Source organism: Phodopus roborovskii, unplaced genomic scaffold (assembly GCF_943737965.1).
Source record: "Phodopus roborovskii unplaced genomic scaffold, PHOROB, whole genome shotgun sequence".
NCBI classification, from domain to species: Eukaryota; Metazoa; Chordata; class Mammalia; order Rodentia; family Cricetidae; genus Phodopus; species Phodopus roborovskii.
This window is the reverse complement of record NW_026126416.1, coordinates 27792355-27814207: the sequence shown is the minus strand read 5'-3', so window position 1 is coordinate 27814207 and position 21853 is coordinate 27792355. Positions and strand designations below refer to the sequence as shown.

The 21853-nt window shown below is 43.3% G+C and overlaps 1 protein-coding gene across 1 annotated transcript in view; it reads right to left on the bottom strand.

Annotated features, from left to right (window-relative positions):
* Secisbp2l (SECIS binding protein 2 like) overlaps nt 1-21853 on the bottom strand; it is a 52573-nt gene that overhangs the window by 7890 nt on the left and 22830 nt on the right. The window contains exons 8-17 of the mRNA XM_051183499.1: nt 20495-20629; nt 17479-17559; nt 16691-16858; nt 16432-16573; nt 12141-12313; nt 11247-11379; nt 9104-9266; nt 6226-6446; nt 4626-4780; nt 1788-2007 (exon numbers count right to left, since the gene is read on the bottom strand). Coding sequence (XP_051039456.1) covers nt 1788-2007; nt 4626-4780; nt 6226-6446; nt 9104-9266; nt 11247-11379; nt 12141-12313; nt 16432-16573; nt 16691-16858; nt 17479-17559; nt 20495-20629 — 1591 coding nt within the window. The remainder of the gene's footprint in view (nt 1-1787; nt 2008-4625; nt 4781-6225; nt 6447-9103; nt 9267-11246; nt 11380-12140; nt 12314-16431; nt 16574-16690; nt 16859-17478; nt 17560-20494; nt 20630-21853) is intronic.

Sequence of the window (21853 nt, the reverse complement as noted above, 5' to 3'; positions counted from 1 at the left end):
ATCTTTTACACAACCAGGGCACTTCTCGGTCCCGTTCTTCCTGTCTTCACTCTTCCCACATCTACCCCTGTTCATAGGGCTGATGTTAATAATCTACTTTTCCCCTAGAAACCTGCCTTCTCCGCCTCCTCAAGGAACAGATTCCTGAGGTCTCCAGGATGGCAGTTAACAGAATGCTTCTCCACCCGTACCTCCCGATGAGTATGAGTCCACCAACTCCCAAATGCCCATCCCCACATCGTCCCTACCATCAGAAAGTGGACAGACTTGAACTGGCACCCATATATGCTCAAAAAAGGTTGGAAAGTTGGGGAACCTCCGCTCTGGTCTCACTCCCCTATTCCAAACCCCGCCCAGATGTTTAGCTGGGAACTCTACTTTGGCGCTCTCTCTCTCTCTCTCTCTCTCTCTCTCTCTCTCTCTCTCTCTCTCCTTCATGAAGCTCTTCTCCCAGAACTGCTCAAGACCTTGCCTACACAGTACTAGAGCTCCGTCCCTAGAGCTGTCATGTGATTTCTCTCCTGCCTTTCCTGAGAACCACCCGAGTTGCTGTGCTCAGATTAACCCTGGTCTTAATTCAGTGTGATCTGGCTTATTGCATTATTGGAGAAAGTGACTAACTGGGACATAAACTACTTATCAGAAGTCGGTCCACAAGCTGTCCCCTGACCATCGAATACGCTGTGGCAGAGGTGTGCCATATCCTGTCATGCACATGCAAACATGATAAATATAATTTTAAGAAATTAAAAATAAAGTATTACTTTATATATATTTAATTATGGGGGAAAAAAAGCCTTAAAGCCACATTTGCATTTCCTTTCATTGACTTCTCTTTTTCCTAAAGAGAGGCTCAGCATTTAATTACTTCTTAGGTAGAGTGTTAAAAATAAAAACTAAGGCTTCCCAAGTGCTGGGATTAAAGGTGTGTGCCACCACTGCCCAGCCAGAAGCCTCTGAGAGATGTCACCTTGTTGGAAGAACTATGTCACCGTTGGAAGGCTTTGGGGTTTCAGAAGCCCACACCAAGCCCAGTGTGTGTCTGTTCTCTATGCTCCTGCAGCACCATGTCTGCCTGCATGCCTCCATGCTCCCTACCATGAGGACAACGGACTGAATGAACCTCTGAACTGTAGCCATCTCCACCTAAACGCTTTCCTTTATGAGCTGCCGTGGTCATGGTGTCTCTTCATAGCAATGGAACAAGTGACTAAGACAAAATGTGATTAAATTCTTAAAGGGCAGTATCAGTAGCCCTGGTTGTCCTAGAACTTGCTATATAGACCAGGGTGGCCCTGGAACTCACAGAAATCCATCTGTCTCTGTCTCCTAAGAGCTGGGATTAAAGGTGTGTGTACTACCACACCCAGTCAAACACTCTATTTAAACGAATTTTTTAACTTCTCAAATTTATTCTATGTGTCTTTCATTAAACTAATGTTTAAGCTAAAAATTAATCAAGGATAGGAAGAGTGTATGGGCTGGAGATATGGGAGTTGATGGGAGTTCTCGCTCGGTTTGCATGGAGTTCTGGGCTTGCTCCCCATTGTCATATAAAGTGTGTGTGGCAGCACATGCTAGAAATCTCAGCACTTGGGAGACAACTGGGGGATGGGAAGGGGTGGGGATCTGAAGTCCAAAGTCATCCTTATCCACACAGTGAGTTCAAGGCCAGACTTTAAAAAAAAAAAAAAGTATAAAAACAAAAAAGAAGTACAATGGACTTATACACAAAATGGCTTTAACCACTTGAATTATCTCATTTAAAATGGTATGGGACAACTTACCATACTCCTTCTCGTTTACTTCAGAAATGGGTTCAGAAATAACACTGCAGAAAGAAATGGCACTTGCTGCAGAGGGGTTCCGAGAGTGGCCCATGTGGTGGGGCACGGTCTTCACACTCTTCAAGGCTTCCTCTGCTTGCTCCTGTTCTGTTGCTGCAACCATGTCTTTATACGCCTTCCTGGCTTCCTCGGTGAGCTCCACTAATCTATTAAATAGGCTCTAGAAGGACAGAGATTCCTCTGTGACTAGTCATTTTTTTTTTTTTTCAATTTTAAGTTTTTTACATTTTTAGCCCAAATGAAATTCAGGCAGTTTGTAAACAACAGAAGCTTACAAAATACACTTAACACACATGTGGCTTCTCATTTCTCATAGGGTTGCGACAACTGATTCTAACCTTAGCTTCTAAAAGCAAGGCATTTAAAAGGTTCATCTAACTCTCTGGTCTGGAACTACAGAGAATAAGAACGGAGTATCAACTCTTCTCCTACAAAAATGTGTGTATGACTGGAAGCTCAAGTAACTGCAGAGGTTCATGGTTTTTGTTTTACAAAGCAAACAATACCATCAACAAATTAACAGCACTGTAGCTTTTAAAGAAGACATTAAATCTCACTGTGGGCATCACTGAGGGATTCAAGGAAGCTAACATTTGGCGAAGAACCTGAAAACAGGTACAGTTCGGAGAGGGATGGAGAAGGCAGTTTTGAATAGCTAAGCATGTTAAACACAATTAAGGGAGACACAAGAAAAGCAAGGCTGGTTTGGGGGCAGTGACAGTCTCACTTAGGTTAGAACATGAGTGTGTATGAGCATGTGCAGGGAGGCAGTCAGGGGTATAGTAAAAGTAGCAGTTTCCAAAGCAATCTAAAGTCCTTAATTTTAATCCTGACAGAGGCAGAAGCAGACAGATTTCTGTGAATTCCAGGCCTGCCAGAACTATATAGTAATACCCTATCTTCCCCCACGAAAAACAAAAAACAAACAAACAAAAAACAACCTTTCTGCAACGCTCACTTGTGGGAAGAACTGAAAAGAGGCAAAGAGGCTAAAAGGAAGTTGGTTTGTATAGATGATTAGGGCTTGCCAATGAGGAAAACGTGATTCCTGGGCCAGAGGCAAGTTATAAAAATAGAAGACAGAGCCTGAAAGTAGACTCACCTAAACTCCCCCATCAGTAGAACAAAAAATGGTATGAATGAAATAAATACCTGAAGTGAAACTGAGTGGAAATGGAGATTCTCCTGTTCAAGAGGGTGGCAATATTTACACTGCACTAAAGCTGCACTTCAACAGCTGTCTCAGGACATTCTCAGGCACCAAAAGAGACGAAGCCACTGCTTACCAGATCAGCGTTCAAAAAGACTTCACACCCGCTAAATGTTTTTTGTTTTGTATTTTTGTTTTTTAGGGTTTGTTTGTTTGTTTGTTTTGAGACAGGGTTTCACTATGTAGCTCCAGCTGATCTGAAACTCACAGAGATCCAGCTGCCTCTGCCTCCTAAGCACTGGGAGTAAAGGCACGTGCCATTATGCCTGGTACTTGTGGCAGAGGTTTTATTTGAAGTCTTCCTTAGTAAGACAATAAACATATATTATCAGAGAATTTCAACATGGCTTGGTATATAGAGTAGGTTGAATTCTATATACAAAAATTACATTTTAAGACAACAGGGAAAGTACAACACGCTTTCTTTATTCTCCTCAAGGCACGGCCATCGCATGAGGGTCAAAGCATGGCAGAAGGTGCCACTCTGCTCTTAGAGGACCAGAAACAATGAACGATGTTGCTAACTGTGCTGACTGATAAAGCAGGAAATGGGGCAACTAGCTGCCAAACACACACTATTTGTTTATAGGGAAAAGACTGGTTAAAAGCAGCCCCTTCATGGACTGCTGCTAATGGCAAATCCTATTTGTAGTTTGTAACAGACCACACATTGAAAAGAAACCAGTAAAAGGAAACTAGGCATGAAGATTTATGTAAAATATCATAAGCAGGACAGACAGAAACAGAAACTAAAGGATATAAGGGAAGAGAAAGAAATACTGAAGAAAGAAGTTCTGGTCCACTCCTTTGAGTCACTAACTCACTGCTGGCATGTGTTAATAGGAAGGGGAAAGAGAGTGTGCCTCCTAAGTGTGCGTTTAGGTGTGTGTGGGGGGTATATGTGGAGTGGGTGTGGGGGGTAGGTGTGTATGTGGGGGGGTTGTGAGTGTGTGTGGGGGGTGAAAGGGTGGCATGTGTGTGGGGTGTGTGTGGAGTGTGGGGGATAGGTATCTATGTGTATGGGAGGGTGGGGTGTGTGTGTGGGCAGGGGTATATGTGTGTGGGAAGGTGGGGGGTGTGGATGTGTGTGTGGGAGTGGATGTGGATGTGGGGGTGTGGATATGTGTGGGATGTGTGTGGGGATGTGTGTGTGTGTGTGTGTGGAGTATGGCTATGTACGGGATGGATGTCTGTGGATGTGTGTGTGGGTGTGTGTAGGTGTGTGTGGGTAGGTGGGTGGGTGTGTGAGTGTGTATGTGGATGTGTGTGCGGTGTGGTTGGGTGTGTGGTGTGGGGGTGTGTGAGGGATGTGGGGGGTGTGGGTGTGGGTGTGGGGGGTGTGTATGTGGATGTACTGCAGGTCAATGGCAGATGCTGTTCCTCAGGGGCTAGTTATCTTATTAGACAGGATCTCTTTCTGGCCTGCAGAGACCCACTTGTCTCTAGCTCCCCATTGCTATAAATACAAGTGTTCACCACTTTGCTTGACTTGAGGTGGGTTCCAGGGATCAGACTGAAGGTCATTTACTGACTGAGCACTTCTCTGGTCCTGTTTCCTAATTTCTTACCTCAGCACCGAAGTAATTGAAGATTCCCACAACACTAACAGGAACCAACTTGTTCACACAGCGCCCCAGAGCTTTCCTCCCAAGGGCAAACACAAAAGGAATCTCCTGTTCCCGGGCCATGGCTATGACATTGTAGAGTGCCTCATCCAGGCCGCCTAAGGAAATCAACAGGAGGAGAGCATCCACTCAGTCACCTTCATGCTGGAGCTAACCCGGTTAAGTACACAACACTGCAGCACAAGAACGTCTTACTTGAACTGTAACATACTCTCTGTCCCTCTCTCCAATATTTGCGTTTCTCCAAAATTAAATCCCAAATTCCTTCAAACCCAGAACTTTAGTTTCTCTCTATATAGGAGTTAGTATAGTGTAACAAACATTTATTGTGTTGAAATAATTAAGAGAAGCTAATCTTTTTTTCCCACAGTTTCTAAACTCCAGTAACAACCAATCATTCGGGGAGACAAATGAACATGGTGGCGCAGATGTTTTCTCTGTGTAAGTGTCTACCCCTGCTACTGATACCCAGATCTGTCTGCTCCACCACCAAGGTCAAACTAGGCTGTCTACTATGAGATGTACTCATGTGCTAGCTTACCAGGAGCCTCTCTGTGTGTGCTGGATAGTTTTATGTCAACTTGACACAAGCTAGAATCATTTGGCAAGAGGGAATCCAATAAGGAAAATACCTCCACCGCACTGGCCTATAGGTAAGCCAATGATGCACTTTCTTAATTAGTGATTCATGTGGGAGGGCTCAGCACATTTCGGGTAAGGTTACCCCTGTGCTGGTGGCCCTGGGTTCTATAAGAAAGCAAGGATAAAGAAACCATGGGGAGCAAGCATAAGCAGTACTCCTTCAAGTCGTCTGCATCATTATCTGTCTCTAGCCTTGTACCTTGAGTTCCTATACTGACTTCCCTGAAAGATAAACAATACAATGGAAGGTGAAATAAACCCTTTCCTCCCCAAACTGATTTTGGTCATAGTGTTTTAATCATAGCAAACCACTGGTTTCTGGGAGACAAATCTCCACCCTCAGCAGGAGCTGAAATCTTTATCTTTTTCCTAATTGTTTTTATTTTATATTATTTTTTGCTTTGTTTTTTTGAGACAGGGTTTTTCTGTGTAGCTCTGGCTATCCTGGAACTCACTCTGTAGAGCAGGCTGACCTTGAATTCATAGAGATCCACCTGCCTTTATCTTTCCAGTACTACTAGACTTAAGAGGGTATGCTACCACTGGGCTGGCTTTTGCTTATTGTCTTTAAAGAGGGAAAAGTCATTAAAAGAAAGCCATGTAAAGTTTTCAGAGAACAATATACAGATGCAAAGTAATGTACCCTGGCTAGTTCTAGTCTGATCACAGCAAGGAGACACTTGGTAGGCCCAATGGAGAAATTTACCACAGTTCACATGTAAGGATTCCCTTCAGAATCCTGTCTTAATTACATCTACTTAATTTTAGGTCCTGGAAGATCTTGTTTTCTCATGCCAAACCTTTATTTCATGACTATATTGTAAAGAAAGCCGTGGCTCCCAGCTGTGAGGCTCATTTAAATTCCCTACAATGTTAACAAATAAATGGTAAACGTACACACCCTTTGACTGAATCTTCTCACAGTTGGGGGAAATGATGACACACTTGATCTTGTTCAGCTTCATGTGCTTGGTGACCTCCCTCAGCCCCATGACCAGCCGCCTCCTGGCCTTGGCTCTCACAGGGTCCTTCTGATAGATGCGCTCCTGGAAACTTACAAGCTCTTGCAGAAGGAGGGTCACACATTCATCAATTTCTTTAGAGAGAACCTGATTACAGTATCTGGAAAGGAAGCAAAGAACCAGGTAACTCCATCCTAATTTATTTTCCTGTAATTACAGACATAGAACAGGAAACTATCTTTGAAGGAAGCTACAATTTCTCTACATGTTGATCAGAAAAGCAGCAAATGCTGAGTATCTCTGCTTGTGAATTTCAACTAAGTAGCTTTTAGTCCAGGACAGGATGTCTCAGGGAAGTGCCACTGTACTGATAGTTATTACATTTCTAAAGATGTAAACCAAATGATGGCTTGCTAAGAGGTCACAGCTTATGTCACTGTGATAAATACTAGAGGTGCTTCTAGTAGGAAAGAAATGCAACTTCCCTGAATTTCCTAATAATGCATCATCTTAGGGAAGAGAGGAGTCCTGACACCACTGATGGCGGAAACCGGTGCAGCACCATGGAAATCACAACGCCACGGGGCTCAGCTACACCACTCCTGGGTATAAACCTGAGCAACTTCAAGTTAACAGAGCAGAGATCAATGTGTACCCATGTTTATCACCAGACTATCCACAATAGTATGGAGCCAGCCTAGATGCTTTCTGACAAGAATAGCTAAATGAAATTGACAGAAATTTATTAATATACACTGGAATTTTATTCAGCTGCCAAGAAAAATAAAATCAAGACATTTTCTAGAAAACAGATGGAACTGCAATCATTATGCTAAGTAACACAGACTTAGACAAACGCTGAATGCTTTCTCTCACCTAGAATTGAGATTCAAGTTTGTGTATGTGCAAATGCACACACCTGAGTCCAAGTCATGAAAGTAGACAAGGATCAAAGAGGGCAGAAGAGATCTTACAGGAGGGAGGAAAACAGAAGGTAATGAAATGTTTGCTTTTTAAGACAGGTCAACTATGTAGCCCTGCCATCCTAGTACTCACTCTGTAGACCAGGCTGGCCTCAAAATCACAGAGACCTACCTGCCTCCTGAGTGCTGGGATCAAAGGCGTGCGCCACCACCTCCACCCACCCCCACCCCCACCCCCACCCCCAGTGAAGGTAATGGAATGTGAGTGAGGTGAGAAGAGGACTATTTGGGAGAGAGTGAAGCATAGTAAGGTTGGAGAAGGCATGAATGAGCCCAAAGCATCATGACAACAATGTGTGAAAATGCCGTAAGGAAACCCACCCCTTTATGTGCTGAATCGATGAAAAAAATCAAGGCTATGAACAGTTCTTGTTACAGTTCTGATCCTTACAGTACATCCAATAAACCTGTTTCCTTTTGCTAAAAGGAAAAAATGTTATAAATACACTAAGAAATCTACAAACACTTCATCCTTTGAGCCTGGAGAATGCATTTCCAATCACAAAAATAAGTTTGCTTAGATGTTCCAAATACCTATAGGTAGACTGAGGCCTTGTGGTAAAAAAAAAAAACCACAGGCTTTTACATCAAGCACAGCAAAGAAGCAGAGGTCATTTGAACATGTCAGCTCCATGAGAAAAAACAGTAAGGCGTGGTCACTTTACACTTAGCTCCAGGGCGAAGAAGTCATCCAAGTTTACTTGTGGACTAGCCACTGTCCCAAATCTTATCTCACCTCTATCAGAGGCAGGCATTCTGCATTATAGAGTGGAAAACATGGGCCTGAAAATATGTCCTGGGGATTCCACATTTTGCATGAAAATGTTTAAGCAAGTATGACACAATTTCAGAAGACAGAAAAGGGTGGACTGAGGAAAGATTAACTGTCACAAGCACTCAAAGAATTCAATGTCAAACTACATCCTCTTCTTCTGTGTTTCAAGCTGTTCCTTTCATACATATGTAATTTATTTTCCTTGTGTTTGATTTGCTCCACATCCGCTGCCTGGCATATAATTAGCTGCTCAGAGCCTGAAGAGAGGCTTCTGCTCAAATGCTAGGGCTGAGGAGCGAGCACAAGAGAGTGGGGGCTGCCAGGCCACACTAACTCTCACTTCATAAGTCATTTTTAAAGGTAAAACCACTTCATCCACACAAACACTAAAATATGTCACAGCAGTTAGCTTAGTGATTCCCTAATTATCCTAATTCTTAAAGCAGGCGTTTGGGTTGACTGTGTTGCTGAGTGGTCAAACTCTAGTAATATAAAAATGAACAACAAACAAACAAGAACAGAATGACACTGCTTTATGTGAGATTCAGTCTTAGACAAAGAACCCTATATGCAAGCTTTTTAAAGTATCTATTAATTATATGCAAAAAGGCCAAAAGCATCTGGAGGGTTTCTCTGTGTAGCTTTGGACCCTGTCCCGGAACTCACTCTGTACACCAGGCTGGTCTCAAACTCATAGAAATCTGCCTGCCTCTTCCTCTCAAGTGCTGGTATTAAAGGTATGTGCCACCACCTCCCTGCCAATATATTTACTTCTATATACATATACATAACATACATATATACATGATATATAACATACATATATGATTTAAGAGGCCAGGATTTTGGGATAGAATCACCATATGTGATAAAGAAAGCATCACTGTAAAAGCCCATTCCATGGATACTGACAGCAGAACTGCTTTAAATAGAGCCAAACCCTGTTAAACAAGAGAAGAGCAACCCAACCTCCCCATTCCACCTTGCTCCGATTACAAGAATTCAGAACAACCAAGATCCTTCAACTGTTTTGCTTCAATATTGAAGAAAATAACTTACTCTCGAAATCTTTTGCTGTGGATTTTGGTTATAGTTGACGATGCCATTGGGCTGCCTATGCCAGAACTAGCAGGAGAGCCTTGCGACACAGGTGTCATACAGTATGGAGAGTTCTGACTTGCTGGAGAAAGTGAAGCATCACTGGGCATGCTCAGTCCAGTATCTGTGGAGACGCAAGGTGAAAGGGAAGACTATGGCAACTTCGAATGCTAAGAAGTTCCAGACAGACACAGACAATTTAGATGGCAGAATTCTCAGGTCATACCTTAATTCTCTGGAAGCTAGTAAGTTAGGTTTCTTCCTATCACAAATTATTTCTTACAAAATAAAAGAATAACGTATGTAATACTACCATACCCAAGAAAAATCAAGCATAGCCTAGAAGTTTTCACAGAGGAGATGGGGAAGCAAAATTATCTAAGACACATGTCCAGAGATCTGTACCTTTCTGCACAGCATTATTACACATCTCTGTTGGCCATCTGTTTCTTCAATCTTTCTAATTCCATATGGTAGTGGCATTGACAATCCTATGTCACTTCTCTCCTTATCCCAAACCTGCTTCTCTCCCCCCCACCCCAGCACTCTCCAGTCCCCACAACTGCTCTCCCCCCCACCCCCAGCACTCTCCAGTCCCCACAACTGCTCTCCCCCCCCAGCACTCTCCAGTCCCCACAACTGCTCTCCCCCCCACCCCAGCACTCTCCAGTCCCCACAACTGCTCTCCCCCCCACCCCAGCACTCTCCAGTCCCCACAACTGCTCTTCCCCCCCAGCACTCTCCAGTCCCCACAACTGCTCTTCCCCCCCAGCACTCTCCAGTCCCCACAACTGCTCTCCCCCCCCCACCCCAGCACTCTCCAGTCCCCACAACTGCTCTTCCCCCCCACCCCAGCACTCTCCAGTCCCCACAACTGCTCTCCCCCCACCCTAGCACTCTCCAGTCCCCACAACTGCTCTCCCCCCCACCCCCAGCACTCTCCAGTCCCCACAACTGCTCTCCCCCCACCCCCAGCACTCTCCAGTCCCCACAACTGCTCTTCCCCCCCACCCCAGCACTCTCCAGTCCCCACAACTGCTCTCCCCCCCACCCTAGCACTCTCCAGTCCCCACAACTGCTCTCCCCCCACCCCAGCACTCTCCAGTCCCCACAACTGCTCTCCCCCCCCCCCCCCCCCAGCACTCTCCAGTCCCCACAACTGCTCACCCTCCTGACTGTCTCTTCCTCACCTACTTATCTGGCCTTTGCTTCTGTGCAAAAGCAGCCACGCTTTTAGATGCAAACTATCAATCCTACCCCTTCTTCCTAAGTTATTGCTTCTCTTCAACAGGTAAACTCAGGAAGTGAATTTGTATGTTCAGTTTCATAATCAACAAAGTTACACATTAATACTATCTGTTCATTGGATTATCAGCCCGACAGTCAGCCTGTGATCATTCTCTTTTCCAGCCCCTTACCTCCACTACTTATTGAACACATTTAGTATCTATTAAATCAAAATCAAGAGGTGAATGAATTAATGAGCACACATAAATCTAAGGGGAGTCATACTGGTAATAAAGGGGGACCCCCAATGAAGCATATCCTAGACAAATAATGATTGGGACTAAATTAACTTTAGTAAAAGCACTGAAAAAACTTCTGCTTGATTTCTGTGTACCCTGCTACAAAATGCTGTGTGACTATTTATTGCATCAGATAGATCCTGTCTGCTGGAATTACGTGTGCTGGATATGAATAGAATCTTCACACTACTTTGTAATTCTCTATTCCTTGTGCCTTATGTATTAATTCCCAACAAAGCAAGAAAAGAAATGAATAAAAGTGATTTGAAAACATTCCTATAAAGAAAACAACTGGCAAATATTGTTTCCTACATAAAAGATGATGAAAGGAAACCCTTATGAGAATCCTGGGAGTCCCAGGCACTCGAGATCCTAATGTTTGAGACGTTACTACAAATGGTAGATATGGCCTCCAAAGTGTCAGAGACCTGCTATGTAATACCTGTCCATCCTTTCAGCCTTCAAAAGAAACCATATACATCAATGTACATAAAATACAGTGTGCAATTTCCACTTGAGGCACAGCCAATGAGGCTCTCTGGCAACACTGCAGACAGCTATGACAGAGAGATCCTCACCTTCCTGGGAGACAGTCTCCTGAGGCAAGTCATTGGTGAGGTCCAAATGCGTCTCTGTTGGCTCCTCTGCGCCTAAAACACTGTGTTCCACAGTCAGACGTCCCTTCTTCTCCTCTCTTTCTTTCAAAATAACCTGAAAGTCATTGCATTATTCTTTAATTATCAATCAATCTTCAACTAGGTGCAAACTTTTACAATGTTATACAATGTTATATAAAACACAGGCACAGCCATGAGTTTCAGTTGGCTGTATCACCCAGCTACAAAAAAAAGCTGACCTATAAAAATGTGGCTGTTATTTTAGAAACTGTAAGTGAAAGGGAATGCTGTACAGAGAATACGGGGAGAGTGTGCTAGGAGTGCACAGCCAGACAACTTTACCTGCCTCCATCTTCAAAGGCAAGCAGGATGCTGAGAGCACACAAACATGCCGCATCTTCCTCAATCTTTAAATCCTACGTGACCAAGTCGGACTTCCCAAACTGACTAACTTTAAGTTTAGAAACCCAACAGGTTTTCAACTATTCAGGCATGAATTGCCTCACTCTGACCCTCTAATACTAAACCAAAACAGATATTATCATCAATTTATAGGTAAGGAAGATGGAGGCAGAAAGGTTGCTCTACTACATACAGAGCAAACACGGAAGTTACTAAGGTCCAGGGCTACCTAGCTAGGAGGCAGAGTGCCTATCTCAGATGTATGCGGTCTTGGGTCAGATCTCCAGCATTGAAAAGAGGAGAGGAGGTGAAGAAAATGGTGGGAGCAGCAGAGTATGAGTATAAATAAATACACTATAACATCTGCTTCCTAAAACACAATTAACTTTGCAAAGAAATGAAAGTAAACCCTTAATTACCCTATCAAAGAAACATCTCCAGATGGGGGCTTACCTTTTTGAGTGCTGTGGGTCGTTTTAGCTTTGCAATTTCCTTCTCTTTTCCTTTCTTTGCTTTAGAGGAAATAATGTCCAGAGAATTACAGGATGTTAAACAGGGCTGACTTTTGGTTAAAGGTTTTCTGTTAACAGAGTCTTTAGTGTGAAAAGCAGCTGCGGCGGCAGCGACTGCAAACAAACAAGAACATTAGTTTTACTACTGCAGCCAAAGTCACAATTGGACAATTTCCAGTATTAAATCTTTAAAATACACAGCATTCTCTTGCCATGGAAAAGGACAAAAAAGACATCATAGTAACAGGTTCAGCAGAGTCCCTCACACATAGCTCTTTCCAAGTCATTGACCTCCCTAAGCTGAGGAAGGTAAGCCAATGAATGCAGTTAGCAGCTCAACTCCCCTGCAGCAACTGAGCATGCACACTTCGCACCAGTCCTCCGGTCAGACTGGCCTGCCTCTGGTGTTCTCCCCATTCCTACAGAGCCCACTACTCACCCTTACACACTTTGCAGCCCTTGGCTCCTCTTCAGCTGGGTCTCAGTGCTACCAGCGCCTGCTACACCTTACTCATACCCCCACTCTTTACCCCCGACCCCTCTAGCATCTCTAAGCCCCAATCTCAACCCCTCCACTCCAGCACAATATTCCTGTCACTTTCTTGAGAAGACACTGCCCAAGTTACAAAAAACACCAAAAGAAGGTGACAGATACCCTTGCAACTAACTGTCCAAGGCCCACTAACCAACTCGGCTCTTAATGTCACCTCAGTTCCTCTGGAACCTTGTGCTGTTCCTTTTCACAAGAATTTCCTCCACCCCAATCTCTTTTCTCTGAGTCACCCCCTTCTATCTGAAAGAAACAGGGGATTGGGAAGCAAACAGACAAAGCCTGGTCCTTTCACTGGGCCTTCAGCCCAAGGTGCTCTTACTGCCCCATCCCTACCAGTTAAATGTCTCAGCATCGTTCCGACATCATTCCTTTTCAAACCTGGCCTCAGCCCTACCCACTCTATTATAAGTGTCACTGTCAAGACCCAACAGGGGCCAGTTGGTGGTGGTGCACACCTTTAATCCCAGCACTTGGGAGACAGAGGCAGGCAGATCTGAGTTCAAAGCCAATCTGGTCTATAAAGTGAGTTCTAAGACAGCCAGGCTACACAGAGAAACCCTGTATCAACATCCCCAATCCCCCAAAAAGGCCCAACAGAACCACCTTGCAATTGCCAAAAACAATTTTCCAATCTTCAAAACTTCTTCCTGGATATTCATTCATTCATGTTTATATGGGCTTTCCCCTCATTTTAAGTTCTAATCTGAATTACATGACGAATGGAGTCACCAGGGCCTTGACTGCTAGCATTTCAAGTCCAAGGCCACTGTCAACTCTCCTTATGTCACTGTGGTATCCTCACGGCCCTCTTTACTAATCCATAGAGCACAGGTAGGATGTTGTGTGGGTGAGGGAGACCTGCACAGGTGTGCACATCCATGTGAAGGCCAGATGTTGGTGCTACGTATCTTCACACTCTAAGCCCTAGTTTTTAGGACATGGTTTCTCACCAAACCTGTAGCTCACCAATTCAGATACACTAGCTGGAAAACGAATTCCAGGGATCTGCTGGCTTCTGCCTCTCTAGCACTGGGTCACAGGTGCATGCTGCCATCCATGCCTGGCTTTATATGGTACTAGAGATCCAAACTCAGGTCCTCATGCTCACATGGCAAGCACTTTACTGATGAAGCCATCTCTGCAACACACTGGAGTTGTCTTTGACCTATTTCTACAGCCTGCTAGTCCATGCTCCATCAATTCCTTATAAATTTTCACTCCCATACTCTCATTCCTTTCTTGAGTTTCCCAACAGCTTTCTTTGTATTCAATACTTTCAAACATAGACTGGTGATAGAAAGTCTCACTTCTACCTGCTAGGAATCCTCAACTCAAACGCCGTCTTCCAGGAAGTCACTTGTTAACCTGCATTTCTCCTCATCCACAGCCATCAACCCCTCCCTTCTGAAGATTCACAGAACTCGCTGTCTCTCCCCTAAGGTATTTCTGTTGGTCAGTTTTTATGTGTCTCCTCTCCCACTAGACTATAAATATTTTTAAAAAGATTTACTTTATGTACATGAATGCTTGCCTGGATGGATGGATGGATGGATGTGTATCATGTGGATGCTTGCTGTCTATGCCACAGAGCATTAGATCCCCTGGATCTGCACTTATGAATGATTATGAGCTGCCACTTGAGTGCTGGGCACTAAACCCAGGTCCTCTGCAAGAACAAGTCCTGACTGCTGAGCCACCTCAAAGCTGATCCATGAGTTTCTTGAGTGGGCTTATCTTCACCATCTCCATAACCCCAACAGCTCCAAACCGCATGTTCTAGGCACAGACATTCAGAGTTGTTTAATATAACATTGGTTTAAAGATTTATTTTATGTGCTTATTCTATCTTGCATGTTCAGCTTTAGGCCAGAAGAGGGCATTAAATCTCACTATTGATATTTTTGAGCCACCATGTGGTGGTTGCTGGGAATTGAAAGCAGGACCTCTGGAAGAGCAAGCAGCCAATTCTCCTAACTGATCAGCCATCTCTCCAGCCCTTAACATAACATTTATTGAATCAACCAAGTTGTAGAGTTGGAGATATAGGTCAGTGGCAACGTACTTGTCTTGGTTCAAGCACCAGCATTGGCAAAACTAACAAACAAAAAAGTTATATGGAAAAAAATATAGTAATTAGAGATTCAGTTCAATGGCCCTGGGTTTAGTTCTCAGCAACTAAAGAAAAGTAAATAGTTAAAATGACAAATGGCTGGGTATGGTAGCTCACACCAGTAGTTTCAGCATTTGGGAAGCTAACGCAGAGGGATTATTACTTCAGCCCTATTTCAAAAAACAAAAAACAGCTGTGGTGACATATTCTTTATGATTTATTAAAGTCAAGCTGAAGATCAGAAAAACAAAGAAGCCAAGCCAGTCGATCTTACCTCACGGCTGGAGAGTGAGTGCCTTCCTATCCTCAGTGTAGCTGGAGAATGAGTGCCTTCCTATCCTCAGTGTAGCTGGAGAGTGAGTGCCTTCCTATCCTCAGTGTAGCTGGAGAGTGAGTGCCTTCCTATCCTCAGTGTAGCTGGAGAGTGAGTGCCTTCCTATCCTCAGTGTAGCTGGAGAGTGAGTGCCTTCCTATCCTCAGTGTAGCTGGAGAGTGAGTGCCTTCCTATCCTCAGTGTAGCTGGAGAGTGAGTGCCTTCCTATCCTCAGTGTAGCTGGAGAGTGAGTGCCTTCCTATCCTCAGTGTAGCTGGAGAGTGAGTGCCTTCCTATCCTCAGTGTAGCTGGAGAGTGAGTGCCTTCCTATCCTCAGTGTAGCTGGAGAGTGAGTGCCTTCCTATCCTCAGTGTAGCTGGAGAGTGAGTGCCTTCCTATCCTCAGTGTAGCTGGAGAGTGAGTGCCTTCCTATCCTCAGTGTAGCTGGAGAATGAGTGCCTTCCTATCCTCAGTGTAGCTGGAGAGTGAGTGCCTTCCTATCCCTGGGTTGTCCCCCCCCCCCCTTTGGTTTTGTTTTTGAATGATTAGTGTTAGGAGCAGCAATAACAACAAGTGCAGCTGTGAGCTAAAAGGCCACTGCCTCCACTGTATCCGGGGAGATCACTGCCACTCTTCCCATTTCAGTAGCAGGTAATTCTAGTGTCACCTCTACCAACAGTTACCCAAAGCAGAAGTTTCCACTGAGGGAGTGAAGAGCTACAGACTCCGTCACTTTGCACACAGATACAGCTACACATTCCCATCTTTTTTATCTATTCAGCAACAGTCCTGGGACTGGGACAAGCTGGGAACAGAACAGACAGAAAATCCTGCTTCTCAGCATTAGTTCTTTTAACTGGTACCCTTTCCTCCTTTGTGCTATCCCTATCCCTCTAAAAAGGAAGGAGGGAGATCAAACACAGGGCTCTGAAACCGACAAGGTTGGTTAAAATAGGAACAGTTTCAGTGGGAAGCCAGAGCAGTGCTTCATTCGCACATATGGAACTATCAAAATGTGTCATTCAATTGGATACTTTCCTAGTTAACAGAGCCAAATTACCCTGAGACCTTTTATTTTAGCCTTTGAAGAAATGACAAACAAAACAAAAAATGAGGATGGCCCAGCAGGTAAGTGTGTACTACAAAGCTGACGGCCTGAGAACCCCGGATAGAGAAGGCAGGCTGGCCCCTGAAGGCTGGCACCCCCAAGGCTGCAGCACCCCAAGGCCGCAGCACGCTGCCCACACTGGGGTCACCTGGGTGTGCGAGTGGCCTGGTGTTGGTGGCCTGGCGCGCTCTCATTGCTTGCTGCTGCTTCTCCAGAGCAGCTAGCATGTCTCCCAAGTCCAGCTGCACCGGGCTCTTACTCTTTTTCCCAGCTGCTTTCGATAAAGCTTCCTAAAAGGCAGACAAGAAAGGATTCACTTCTTTACTGACTAGGAAAGTATGACAAGTTATAATTAGTCTTGGCATTCCTGTCCACCCCAGCAAGCCCAGCAGAAAACGATTATATACCTGTAATTTTTTTTGCTCCATGCTTATTTCTGAGTATTCTTGTGCTGTGGCAAGGGCTGCAGCCAACGCTTTCTTCTTCTGACTCTTGGCTCGCTTAGGAACTGAAGTGGTAATGGGAATCGGGGTCTGAACTATATTGATGGGTGAGTTTTCAGGTAAGTCATCCAACTATGAAACAGGAGAAACACTTTGTTAGTCACTTCACAGATGTCAAACTGTAAGGAAAGACAAGGCAGACTGAGGCAGGTTCTTCAGGACTGACAAGGAGACCCCCAAGGGTAGGGTCATAAAGAACAGGGTGAGAAAGGACCATTTTAGAATGGGAGACAAAAGGATAAAATGCTGAATATAACAGGCGGTGCTTGTCTGGGGGAAATTCCGACATAGAGAACACATTGTAGGACAGCACTTAATGTTTCCTCATCTAGTAATAGAAGAGCAGATACAGCAGATTTCCTAGAAACTACTTGTGTTTAGGAAGATAAACATTAAGGCTCTCGAGGTACAGGAATCCGCTGTGGGTTCCCTGTGACGTACATGGAAAGAAGCAACCCCTGCAAGCTGTCCCCTGACCTCCTTGAGCACAATGGTAACCACCCACCCATATGCACACATAAAATAAACACAACTGCAGTAACAACCTTAAAGTGCTCAAAGTAAGCACTAAACATGATATCCCCCAACACTATGCTGCCCTATATCCTTATACAACCTCAAGACTGCTTTCCACATAATGCAGAGTTCAAAAGGTGTTCTATTTTCTTACAATTTTGAAAGGGGTTACTTACTACTTTTGAAGGAAGTTTCTGTTGAATATTCTCATCTTTAGAATTTCCGTTCTCACTTAGTTCTTGAAAACCATCTTCATCCTGAAACAGTTTCCCCGATGTCAGTGAAAATGTTCAGGATTAACCCTACAAAGGGGTGTGTGTCCAACCTGCATGTCTGTGTGGGGTGTGTGCTCAGTGTATGTGTGTATGGGTGTGTGTGTGCTTCCGTATATGTTTATGTGTGTGCTCATGTATGTGAACAAGTGGTTGCTGGGCATCAAACCCAGAGCCTTACTTATGATAAGTAACTACTCTACCAATGAGCAACCTTCCCAACATAGAAACTTTCTATAGTGTTTCACAGTTCTGAAAGGTAGGGATTCTTTAAAAAGGGAATTTGATTTCTCCCATGCTAAACCTACTTTTTATTCAAGCATGAAGTCATATCCACACACATCCATCCTTCAGTTTTCTGTAACCACTGTTTCATTTTTATACTAATTCTATCCTAAGATAGGTAGGTAAACGAAAAGAATTTCAACTGGATTTTATCATATTAAGATAATTTGGAGAAGATCTTAAGTACTTTAGTATTCATTTCTAAGATTAATTCTGTTCCCTATTACAAACAATTTGAAGACTAATGTTTAAAATGCTTTTACTCAAATTAATTTCTTTTTTTTTTTTTTTGTTGTTTGTTTTTTGTTTTGTTTTTTGAAAATGGAGTTTCTCTGTGTAGTTTTGGAGGGTGTCCCGGCACTCACTCTATAGACCAGACTGACCTCAAATTCAGAGATCACCTGCCTCTGCCTCCCAAATGCTGAGATTAAAGGTGTGCGCCACCACAACCTGGCCTCAAATTAATTTCTGAGTCAATATCCTTCTGATTGTATGGAAACGATCATACAAGTATGCCTATAATAAAATTGCTATATTTATATTTAAACTATTCTTCTGAGATTAGAATTAACGTTTGTTAAAGGGAAGGAATAGAAGTAACATTTTATCAGTCACAAAAAAGTCCAATTTGTATAAAATCCACAAGTAAGAAAAGTAATAAATCCGGGATTCATGAAAATTCTGCACACAGCCCTCATTCCTGATAACAGAGGAGCGACCACATTCAAAAGGTCTTGAGAGTTAAGGGTGGCACACTTGGAAAAGTGTTGACTCTGGAAGCATGAGGATCTCATTCCATCCCCAAAACTCAGGGAAAAACTGCTGCACAGTGCTGAGACATGAAGACAGGCAGATACATGAGGCTCACAGGCCAGCCTGTCTTGCTTTATTACTGAGCTCCAGGCTAACTAATGAGGGACCTTTTGTCAAAAAAAAATCAGAGGATGATGTGCTCTGACTTCCACATGCCCATAAACAGAAAAAAAAAAAAAAAAAAAAAAACAATCTAACAAGGTCCAACACATCCTCCCTACAGGTAAACAGGTATACACCAATACACCCAGCTGGCACTTTAAGTTTAAATCATCCGTATAAATAAGAAACAACAGGGGCTGGGATAGGTCAGTAGCAGAGTGCCTCCTCAGCAAACACAAAGCCCTGGGTTTTGGTTCAGAAAAGCTCCAACACATTTAACTGTGAGCCAGTTGTACACACCTTCATCCCAGCACTCAGGAGGAAGAGGTAGGTGGGTCTCTGTGAGTTCAAGGCCAGCCTGGTCTACATAGAGTTTCAGAACAGCCAGGGCTACACAGAGAAACCCTGTCACTTAAAAGAAAAAGGGGGAGGTGGAGGTGCAGCTGTCTTCCTAGGAACTGTTACCAAAGTCCAATTCCAATATTAACAGAAAACCATTCATTCTAATATTATCTAACAAGATTTAAATTCCCTAATTTTTGTTTGTTTTCTGAGTCATGGTCTCACACTATAGCCCATGCTAATAGGCTAAAGCAATCCTCCCATCTCAGCTCCAAGAGTTACAGGTTTAAGTCACCATACCTGGCTCATGATTTCCAAATTTTAACTGATGTTAATATAAAAACAAATGGCACATTTTTTTTTTTAGAACCTCTTTATTTACAATGGGAGTACCTGTCCAGACAGGGGCTGTAAAACTGTTCCTGGCAAAGTTAGTTAGATACACTTTCAACTCCTTCGGAATATTATTCAACTTAGTTAACATACTAATTCTTAGCAAGTTTCAGGACAGGCAGGGCTACACAGAGAAAACCTGTCTCAAAAAAAAAAAACAAACAGAAAAACAACACATACTAATCCTCTAACTTTAAAGAATTTCAGTTTAATATGCATCTATTAACCTATTTTATAAAAATCTGTACTCTAACCAAAGTGAACTGCACTGATCAATTACCAGGAATTGTTAAAAACAACAACAAACAACAAATTATTCTTTAAGACCCACCCCAAGTAGCTTGTTTATTTTCTAGTCCAACCATAGCCAATCGTGTATGAGGTCATGTCTGTACCCTCACACCACATGGCACTTCTCCGGTATGCCACTCAGAACCTTCAGTTACAGTCCCAGGCTGTAGCAAAAGCTAGCTAGCTGAATAAACACTAGAAAAAGTGAATTAGGATGCATGTACTAGGAGAGCCAATAAAACAGCCATTTTTCCTTTTCTCCAAGACTCTACCGAATAGGAGCAGGAATTATCTCAATGAATTTTTCAAATCTGAAAAACCTTTCAGACATACCCAAAGGCAACAAAATCAGCTTCTCATCCACACAAAATGAACACACGACAAAATTTCAAAACAGATATTAATAAAGGAATGTTAGTTTACATAAACCAAAGCAAATAAAAATGAGCCAGTATGTCAAGTCATTTATAATCTAACAGAGTAACATGTTAAGACACAAAAATAAAATATTTATAATTATTTATTTTTCTTATTTTATATATTGATCCCAGTTCCCCCTCTCTCCTTCCCTCCCTCATCACTCACTCTCCCCTTCCCTCCCATGCTCCCAAACACCCTCCCATCACATACCTCCCCATTTCTTAATAAAGACTATTTTTCAGAATAGTGTACAAATAGAATTTGAAAAAATTACCTCAAAATATAAAGACTCAGAATTTAGGTCACTCCTGTGAGACTGAGTAGAGTTTAAGTGTTTAGTGTCTTGTCTCTTTTGCAAATTCTGTCTTCTTTCTGAGGAAGTACTGTGTCCTCGGCATCTGAATCCAGCCTAAGTAACCCAGGAAGAAACAAAATATAATTTTCAAGTAACTTTGTCACTGAAGTACAGCAAACTTGTAAAAAAGCAAAGGAAGTATGTAACTCAAGGAACTTCTTAAAAGGGCATAGTTTCTCTCAACAGCTGAAGCTTCCATTGAGACCAACAGTAAGGTGTATGTGCTGCTTTTCTCCCCCAAGAAGCTGAACATTTTTATCAGCATTACCCATAAGCGCCAACACCTGACAACAAACCTAAGGCTCTCCAGTGCGTGAATGGTCCTACTAACAGGTTACGTCCACCACACAGTAGAGCACTCATTAGCTGCCCTCTAAGTGTGAGCTGCTAGTTAATCTAACCCCTGAAAAACTCTCCAGGGAACTTGCTGAGTGGAAAGAGCCACCCTGGGAGGATTATAGAACAAGGAGAGGTAGAAGGTCCAAAAACTCAAGGTTATCCTTGGCTAGCCTAGGCTAAAAAGCATCCCTTGAGATGATTTTTCTTAGCGAAACGGGCTGAAGAGGCAGGCAAGGGGCAGAGGCCTGTAACCCCAGCACTAGAAAGGGAGAGGCAGGACTATGCAGTCGGAGACAACCAGGGCTGCAGTATGAAGAATGGCAGAATAAACAATCCCCCCACACACACACACCCCACCAAAAAAAAAAAAAAAATCCAGAGAAAAAAGAAAGATGAAAGGGAACTGGAACTTTATCTGATCACATAAAGTATTATTATCCTGTTACAAGAGCTGTTTCTATGTCCCCAAACTCATGTGGTGAGCCCTGAGCCCAGGGAGACAGGGACCGGAGTGATTAGGTCACAAGACCAGGGCATCCTGGATGGATTTTATGAAGCCTATAAAAGGGACCCAGAGAACTCTCAGCCCCTCTCTCCTAAGGGCAACAACCAAGAAGCAGGGTGAACAATCCTTCACCAGACAGCTGACCTTCCTGCACCTTGACCTTGGCTTCTACACCTTTCTGCTCATAAGCATCAAGTCTATGGTGCTTTTTCATAGTAACAAACAGACTTACTAATAAGTCTGCAAAATATTTCACTGTCAGAGGGCAAAGAGAAAGCATGGTGAGTGTTCTAAGAACCTCCAGATACTTTTTGTAAGAACTTATGTTAGCTGACATTAAATGCCACCTCAGAAGAAATTAAAAAGATATGAGAAGTTCCTCTCTATCGACACCTATCTCAAAATCCTAACAGTAAACAACGTGAGGCACTCAG